The sequence below is a fragment of the Engraulis encrasicolus genome, chromosome 23 (assembly GCF_034702125.1).
Source record: "Engraulis encrasicolus isolate BLACKSEA-1 chromosome 23, IST_EnEncr_1.0, whole genome shotgun sequence".
NCBI classification, from domain to species: Eukaryota; Metazoa; Chordata; class Actinopteri; order Clupeiformes; family Engraulidae; genus Engraulis; species Engraulis encrasicolus.
In genome coordinates this window covers 48203760-48213759 of record NC_085879.1, presented here as the reverse complement: position 1 = coordinate 48213759, position 10000 = coordinate 48203760, and the positions used below count along the sequence as shown (strand labels likewise).

The window sequence follows — 10000 nt, the reverse complement described above, 5'->3', positions numbered from 1 at the left end:
ACCCGCCCAATTTTGCCCATAGAAATCAATAGAATTGGGCGGGATTTTGTACTTCCAGGCGGGTTTTGAGCATTTTTTTTGGGCTGGAAATCATCAGCATCATCTGGCAACCCTGGTTCCGAGCAGCTTCGTGACCCCCACTACCAGGCTTGGGAGAGCGCGTGTCGACTTCGCATTCAGAGGGTATGGCTTTATTTATCATTTGTCCATCCTTGCCACCAACAAATTCCTTCAAAAACGTTTTCTGTTTATCTCTAAAGAGTCAATATAGTCTATAATCTCTCCTGTGACTCCTCAATGTGATCTGCCATTCATATTGAAACAATAAATGCTCCAACAATCTTCTAGCTTGAGGCATCCTCATGATTCCCAGATGTGTGTAGTGTAGTTCCGCTTAGCTCCACTAGGGGGCTACGGAGCTACACACACAGGTCTGGAGAGAAACAGGTTCACCTCTACCAATAAAGCATAATTGGAGCAGCTTTTTCTGGTGTTTTCTGGTGTTGTTCATCATTCACACACCAGAACCTCACTGCTGGATCTTTATGCACCCTGTCCCACCCTGTCTTTCCCTCTTTCTATCACCCTCTCTACTTTCTCCATCCCTCTCTCTCTCCATCCCTTCATCTCTTCTCTCACCTCTTAGGCACAGGAACCGGACAGAGTAGTTCAGGGGTGTCAAACATACGATGCGGCCCGCGGGAGGGTTCCATCCGGCCCGGATGTAAAAAAAAAAAAAAAATAATAATTTTTTTTTTTTTTACTTTTTTTTTTTTTTTAATGAAATAACCGAAATGCGCAATTACGGCCCTCGGGGCAAAATCGAGACCTGCATGACATTAACCCAATGGTCCCTCTGTTACACTGTAGGCCTATATAATATATATAACATATATATGTAGTAAAGTGCACATCACACTTCTATTATAAATGGTGAATTTGTACTGTAACAGGCATTTGATAAAGCTCATATAGACCTCATATATAGAGATAAAATGTTAATACTTCTTATTCGTATTGTATTGGTATTGGTTGTAATTAAATAATAAATATAATTGGATTTGTATTGGTTCCTATTAAGCTCAAACTGGAAACGGGATGTTAGAATGCGTGAAAATGCAGGAAATGACATATAAGAAATTAAAAAAATTCTGGGGGAAACCCCAGACCCCCTGCCAAAATGAACTGTCCCATATCTCATTAATTGACGGTTGCCAATGAATGAATGAAGTCAAGGAAATTTTGCATAGGATTATCAGTATTGCATTGCTTTCTACATATTCAACACACTTAAAACGTGATAGTACTGAACACTAATCCTCTGCTTTACGTTTTTATTTATTTATTTATTTTTTGCGATGATGTTACTAATGCGGCCCGCTTGAGGTCCACATGGGTTGTATGCGGCCCCCGGACCAAAACGAGTTTGACACCCCTGGTGTAGTTGGAGCAGTTATCTCTCTCTCTCTCTCTCTCTCTCTCTCTCTCTCTCTCTCTCTCTCTCTCCATATTTCTCCTTCCTCCCTCTCTCCATCCCTCCCTCCATCTCTCCTCTCACCTCTGGGACACAGGAACCGCACGGCGTAGTTGGAGCAACCTTGATGCACCAGAACCTCATTGCTGGGTCTTTATGCACCCTCTCTTTCTCTCCCTTCCTGTCCATCCCTCTTTCTCTCCCTTCCTGTCCATCCCTCTTTCTCTCATACTCTGTCCATCCCTCTTTCTCTCCCTTCCTGTCCATCCCTCTTTCTCTCCCTTCCTGTCCATCCCTCTTTCTCTCATACTCTGTCCATCCCTCTTTCTCTCATACTCTGTCCATCCCTCTCTTTCTCTCGCTTCCTGTCCATCCCTCTCTTTCTCTACCTCCATCTCTCCTTTCACCTCTTGGACACAGGACCTGGACAGTGTAGTTGGATCAATTTTCTCTCTCTCTCTCTCTCTCTCTCTCTCTCTCTCTCTCTCTCTCTCTCTCTCTCTCTCTCCATCCCTCCCTCCATCTCTCCTTTCACCTCTTGGACACAGGACCTGGACAGTGTAGTTGGATCAATTTCTCTCTCTCTCTCTCTCTCTCACGCTCTCTCTCTCTCTCTCTCTCTCTCTCTCCCTCTCTCCTCTCTCCCTCTCCATCCCTCCCTCCATCTTTCCTCTCACCTCTGGTACACAGGAACCGCACCGCGTAGTTGGAGCAGTTCTTCCCGGCGGGCTGCTCGTCGTTGATGCACCAAAACCCGATGGCCTTGTCGGTGTGCACGATCTCGCCGGTGCTGGCGGCGGGGACCCAGTTGGTGGTGCGGGCCTCGATGGCCTCCGGCACCGCACACACGCGGGCCCGGTAGTAGAAGCGGATCGCCTCCAGCTGCTCGTAGTCGCCGCGCCCCCCCGGGTGGTCCACGTTGAACCAGGTGGTCCACTCATACTCCTCCAGATCTAGATAGATTATAGAAACACACACACACACACACACACACACACACACACACACACACACACACACACACACACACACACACACACACACACACACACACACACACACACACACACACACACACATATATATATATATAGGCCTATATGAATAACGATGGTCCACATTAAACCAGGTGGTCCACTCATACTCCTCCAGAATCTACACACACACACATACAAAGAGAAACACACACGCGCGCACACACACACACACACACGCACACACACACGCACGCACGCACGCACGCACACACCCACACACCCACGCACACGCACGCACCCGCACGCACGCGCACACACCCGCACACACACACACACACACACACACACACACACACACACACACACACACACACACACACACACACACACACACACACACACACACACACACACACACACATATATGAATAACTATGGTCCACATTAAACCAGGTGGTCCACTCATACTCCTCCAGAATCTACACACACACACACAGACAGACAGAAACACACGCGCGCGCGCACACACACACACACACACGCACGCACGCACGCACGCACGCACACGCACACGCACGCACGCACGCGCACGCACACGCACACACACACACACACATATATATATGAATAACGATGGTCCACATTAAACCAGGTGGTCCACTCATACTCCTCCAGAATCTACACACACACAGACAGAGAGAAACACACACACACCGTACTGTGAACACAAATAAATAACTGATTGAATAACGGTGGTCCACTGTAGCCCCATAATGCACGGTCTTCCACCACTGGCACGCTGTAAGCGGCATCAACAGGTTAATTACCATAGTACTACACTACTATGACATTACACAGGGACTTAAGTAGGGATGCACCGGATCCTGATTTTTAGGATCCTGCCGGATACCGGATCCACTGCTTAAGATCCTGCCGGATCCGGAACCGGATACCGGATCCTACGAAAGGGTTGAAACACATAGCCACCTTGCACACTTGGGCCCTTTTTATTATGTTGGCGCAAACTATTAAGTATTAAAATATAATACTCATTGCCTTACTGCCACACTGCCTTCAACGACCGCTTCCAAAGGGCTTTCACTCCATGCAGCGATTGGGGTTGTGAAAGACTGACTAAAAAGCCTACATAAAAAGTAGAGATGCCCCAGATCCTGATTTTTAGGTAACTGCCGGATACCGGATCCACTGCTTAAGATCCTGCCGGATCCGGATAGTCTGAAAAACCCTATTATCCTGCCAGATCCGGAATCGGATCTTGGATCCTGTACATCTCTAGACTTCAGTAATGCACTATGACTCGGGCATCCTGGTAACAACAAATCTATAACGCTGTGTTTTAGTGGGTTAAACCAGGTGATATTTTGGGGGCTTTTATGCATTTATTGGGGCACTACAGTATAGGCCTATTACAGGTCAGCTATAAGAGAAGGGTTAGGAGAGATGCTAAATATAGAGTTTTATATTACTGTAAAGGTACACTGTGCAGGAAATGGTCAAAAAAGGTACTGCAACTATGCTGCTCATTGAAACTGGGCTGCCTATTGCCAAATTTGATCTTTTCATGAAAGTTTACTAGGTAATGAACTAATATTTTCTAGTATGGCCCAAGTATAGTCATTTTTGCAGCTAAAAATGGCTATTTCTGGAAATTCAAAATGGCAGACTATGGAGAAGATACCCCTTTTCAAGTATGAAAAGTGCAATTTTTCCAGTCATGATGAATACTTAGAATTTTATGGTGGTGGTAAGTATTCATGAAAAAGGTAACATTAGTGAATGGGTAGCATGAATTCTGGAAATAAACAACTTAAAATCTTGTACCTTTAAAGAGCCAAACACCGACCATGGACACATAACGGTGGACATTAGATCTGATCGAGTGTTACAGGATAATCTGAATAGCTGTGACCTGAATACCTGAATGACCTGAATAGCTATTCATCTGGAAATATATACCTACCATATAGGCCAATATCTGGAGGGCAAGACACACACACAAACACACACAAACACACACACACACACACACACACACACACACACACACACACACACACACACACACACACACACACAACACACACACACACACACACACACACACACACACACACACACTCACACACACACACACACACACACACACACACACACACACACACACACACACACACACATGTTCTCCAGATGAAGAGATTTTTTGTAAGACTGTAGGACCACATGAAGAAGAAAGCAAATTAAGAGATATGACACAGCCAGGACAGTCAAGAGATAAAAATAAAAAGGGCCATACGAGGGTTTTTAAAATAAGTTTTTAGGCTTTCTGTGCACAAAATATAATTGCTGACATTAGAGATATAATACAAGGCAGTCATGAGAGGAGGGTTAGAGGGGGAGTTTAAATGTATAAAATAATAGAGTCCACATGCTTGCTGACAGCAGCCCCATCAGGGAAACATCACATGCAAGAGCACACGCTTAAGGATACTACAAATAGCTATGTGGGAGGTTTTGTTCCTTCATTGTGGCACTAAATGACAGTGAAGAGATGACCAAAAAAAACTAACACAGGGCGACAGGCAGTAGAGGAAGGAGTTAGAGGAGGGGGGGGGGCTTAAATAAAAGGATTTAATTGAAAGAGCACTGACAACTGCACCATCAGCAGAACACAATAAGCGACTTTGAGAACTATGAAAAGCGCTATAGAAAAGAAATGTATTTTTTATTATTATTATTATTATTATTATTATTATTATTATTATTATTAAAATTGTTATAATGGTGAGATCAAGTGCTAAAGGATAACCCAAATAGCTATGAAACTAAGGGCTAGAGAGGAGATGACCTAAAAAAAGAGCAAACACAGACAGACAGACACAGGGAAAGTAGTTGGGGGGGGGGGGGGGGGGATGAAAACGCATTTTAAGTGTATATTTTTTGGCCTTTTTTAAGGGCCAGCCAAGAGATGAAAAAAAAAGACCAGGGTGGCAGCCAGGCAGGAGAGGAAGGTTTATAGGATGGTGGGGGGTGGTAGCTGGACTTTAAATAAAAGAGTTTAAATGAAAGAGCCCATGATCCACTGACACGACAAGAATAGCTATGAAAACGCGTTTTAAGTGTATATTTTTTGGGCCTTTTGTGCCTGACTAAGGGCCAGTGAGGAGACGACAAAAAAAAGATCTAACACTGGGCGACAGACATCAGAGGAGAGGAAGGGTTAGAGCCCACATACTGATAATTGCCCCATCAGGGAAACATCACATGCAAGATCAGATGCTAAAGGATAACCCGAATAGCTATGGAAATGTAACTAAAGGACAGCGAAGAGATGGTGGCAGGCAGGAGAGGGAGGAAGAGGGTTAGAGGAGGAGGAGGGTGGGAGAGGACTTCAAATAAAATGGTTTAAATGAAAGAGCCCCTGATCCACTGACACGACAAGAACCCCCATCAGGGAAACATAATGGAGGACATTAGAGTAATTAATTGGGCTGTGTAGTTTCGCTGGAGGGGGGTGCAATATGATATCCTTTTATGGGCAGCGAAATGTTCGACAGTGCCGCGGGCTACGGCCCAGTTATTCTTCACTGCAGTGACAGTTTAAAAGGTCTGAGTAAATGATACCTCTCTGTCTGGTGATCTACTACTGTATTATAGTCAAACATGTGTGTGTGTCATTCTTTGTGTGTGTGTTTGTGTGTGCGTGTGTGTGCGTGCGTGTGCGCACGTGTGTGTGTGTGAGAATGTGCGTGTGTGTGTGTGTGTGTGTGTGTGTGTGTGTGTGGTGTGTGTGTGTGTATATGTGTGTGTGTGTGTGTGTGTGTGTGTGTGTGCGCGCGCGTGTGTGTGTGAGACTGAGTGTGTGTATGTGTGTGTGCGCGCGTGTGCGTGTGTGTGTGTGTGTACATGTGTGTGTCTGTGTGTGTGTATGTGTGCGTGCGCGCGTGTGTGTGCACGTACGTGTGTGTGTGTGTCCCTCCATTAGGTCGTTCGTTTGCCCACAGACCTACAGGTAATCTAAAGGTCAGGAAACAGAAACCTAAAGGCCCCTCTGGGTTGAAACATGTTTCATAAAACATAAAATGTACACGTTTCATAAAGATAGGCCTTAATATAACTTTTTTTTTTAACCCCAAGACAAAGACAGACAGTATTTTTCGTTAATCAGAAAATGGATATAAATGTAAGTCATGGCTTCAAGGGCAAAACATTTATAATAAAAAATATTATGACCACACGTTGTCGTCATGGACTCGACTCCATGTGGTAGGACCAATGGCCGTAGCCAGGAATTTGAAATAAGGGAGGTCCATAGTGCACTCGCAGCGCGCCAGAAATTTTTTAAAGGTGCACTGTGTAGGATGTTGCCCGGAGTATCTATTGTAACTATGTTGCTCATTGAAACTATGCTGTCTTTTGCCATTTTTGGTCTTTTCATTTGCTAAATAATGAACTAATATTTACTAGTATGACCACAGTTTACAGTATGTTTTGCAGCTGAAAAGATTTCTGGAAATTCAAAATGGCGGACAAAGGAGAAGATCCTGTTTTTCATGTATGAAAAATATTATTTTCTTTAAAAATAAGGGAGGTCCGGACCTCCCTTACCTCATATGTGGCTACGGCCATGGTAGGAGCTTTGTCAGATTGTTGAGCACTCGAATATGTGTGTCAAGTGTCTGAAATTTAAAATTGTAATTTCGACTGCACATAACATTTTACTTCTATCGTTATTGCCATTGTATAGCCCAAAAGGTTCTTTTTGAAATGTTATGGTCACACCCAGGTCCAATTGTTTTCCGTGCCTCAATTCTGCTTACAACATAGAGCTTCCGATGACAAAGACTTCTGGTAACTTTTTTCTTTTTAGTGTACCTACCTACCAGGGCTTGACACTGGCACCTGCCAACCGGCCAAATGCTGGTAAAACTTGGCTAAGGCTGGTAACAATTTCAGTGTCACTAGCCAATTTGGCAGGTAGCTTATTTTATGGTATGACATATCAGAATGGCGTATATTCTGCACTTTGCCCCTTGTGTATCAATTGTTTGTATTTAAGTTCAAGACAATGCTCAGTTACTCAGTTTCTATGTGTTTGTTTTATCTCCATGTAGAAAGCCATGCACTCATATTCTTGAAGCACCTCCTGTTCTGAGGTTATATGTAAAGCGTCATGATAAAAAAAAAAATGTGGCTAGTAGAATAGCTGGATGGCTAGTGACTCGGGAAAACCACTAGCCACAGTGGCCGGCAAGCAAAAAAGTGAATGTCAAGCCCTGCTACCTACCTGTATGAACATGTATTTACAGTGTAGCTGACATGACACATCTATCCCTCACTCTTCCCATGAAACTAAAGCACAATGGAAGTACATAATGTGACATGCTTGCTATTACATAGATTGTTGTTAGAACAGTGCACCTTAAGATGACAGGGCCTATTAAAATAAAGTGGAGCCCAGTTTAGAACAGACCAGTCTGTTGACAATGGTAAAAAAAACCCTTAACATGTGACATGTGTCAAATGGGGGTAGGGAGTGATCTTTTAAGTATTTGGTGTTACATAATATTCGGTGTATTTTGTGTTTGGTGTTTCCTTCTTATTTAACCAGGAACTGGCTGAAGCTCTTATGATGAGAAACCAAACGAAATGTCTCGAAATGGCTCCAAGAAAAAGCCCAGTTACTTAAATCTAAAACACTTTGGGTAACATGAGTGATCCTCAAAGACATACAGTATTGTACACTATATTACTGTACATTATGGTAAACTATACTGTATTGCAGGGGTATTCAATTAAATGTCAATGAGGGCCAGTTTTTCAAATTCCTCCCAGTAAAGGGGCCGGATTATACGTATGTTTTGTGGTTGCCGACTGTCAATGAAAAAAATACGGGACAGTTCATTGAGTTGGGGGTCTGGGGGAAAGTTTTGCATTTCTTAGATGTAATTTCCTGCATTTTAACGTCCCGTGTCCCGTTTCAGCTCGATACGGAACCCATACTTTTATCTCTAAATTCCAAAAAAAGGTTACTGTATTTTAAGGTGCTTTGGGGGGCCAGAACCTTGCCATCCAAGGGCCGCATCTGGCCCCAGGGCCGCCATTTGAATAGCCCTGCTGTATTGTGAACATATTAGGCCTGCTGTACATCGCCTCACCTTCCACATAGGGTCCCCGTGGTGAGAGAATATCCCTCCTCCATGCTCCTGTGAAAACACATTACAGTGCACAATGTTATTAAGTCATTCATGAACATGCTCCTGTGAAAACACATTACAGTGCACAATGTTATTAAGTCATTCATGAACATGCTCCTGTGAAAACACAACACAATAGGCTACACTTGTCATGGGCCATTCATAAACACGCTCCTGTGTACAATACATTACATTACACATGCTATAAAGCCATTCATAAACAGTCAGTGTTATGTAATGACATGTTATGGCATGTTTCTATCACGTTTCCTCTACACTGAGGGGGCAAAATGCCGGAACGTGACTGTGTAATTAAAAAAAACTGATACATGTATGGTGCAACCTCTTCTTACTTTTCAGTTATACACTATTTACTACACCCTAAAAGAAGAGGACATCTTTTCTCTGCTCCAACCTATATGAACATTTTCAAGATACAGAGATGAGAAATGATCCAGTATGTATGCAGAATCTCATCTAAGTCATACATACATACGTATTATCCAGTTCTAATATACAATCAATGGTATTATCCAGAACCGAAACTCTTGGAGCTAGAAAGATATTTAAAGCCCACCTGGGAAACTCCCACTGTCATTGTGACACAGCACCCCACAGCACACAGTGCTCACTGCACACAACGAAATTGCAATTATGCCTAACCCGTGCAAGGGGTTCAGCTCCACATGGCACCCGAAGGTAGAGCTGTGAGGCAGGATGCTATGCTCTTTGTACCTCATGACGCGATCACACCGCGGGTGCTGAACGCGTGGAAAGAGCTGGAAGTAATTCACTTTGTATGGGAGAGCAGGTGGCAGAAGCGTTAAAAACTGCAAAAGCGTTTCTAGAGCCGAGGGCGTCAAAAGCGTCAAAAGCCAAGGGCGTCAAAAGTTGAACTTCATCTGAAAATATGTAATGAGCTCGGCACCAGCAGGCATCAGCCAATGGAATGTTCACATTTTTCTAAACACAAGCTTTGGTTCGTCGAGATTCCTGGTCGAAGGCTTCAGGGTTTGTCGCGTTCAACGCCCCTGACCTGTGCTTTCCAAGCAGGAGTCAGCAGCGTTGTAGCTCTTTCAACGCCGGCGGTGTGTTCGCACGGTCAGTCATGGATCACTCAGAGGATGAAGTAGAGAACTGGTTAGTTACTCTCCCCACCAACCTGGTGGGTCGGGAGTCGAACCGACAACCTTTGGGCTACAAGTCTGACACCCTAACTGCTTACCCATGATTTCCCATGACTTAATTGTTCAGTTGGTCATACGCAGTGCCGTTGTTATTGTTTCCATCAACAGAGTCATACCAGAGAGAGTAGAGAGGGAGAGGTTCCATTG

General features: G+C 44.0%; 1 protein-coding gene across 1 annotated transcript in view; it reads right to left on the bottom strand.

Moving 5' to 3' along the window:
* Positions 1–10000, bottom strand: part of cilp (cartilage intermediate layer protein, nucleotide pyrophosphohydrolase) — a 92437-nt gene that overhangs the window by 51165 nt on the left and 31272 nt on the right. The window contains exons 3-4 of the mRNA XM_063189507.1: positions 8628–8675; positions 2152–2427 (exon numbers count right to left, since the gene is read on the bottom strand). Coding sequence (XP_063045577.1) covers positions 2152–2427; positions 8628–8675 — 324 coding nt within the window. The remainder of the gene's footprint in view (positions 1–2151; positions 2428–8627; positions 8676–10000) is intronic.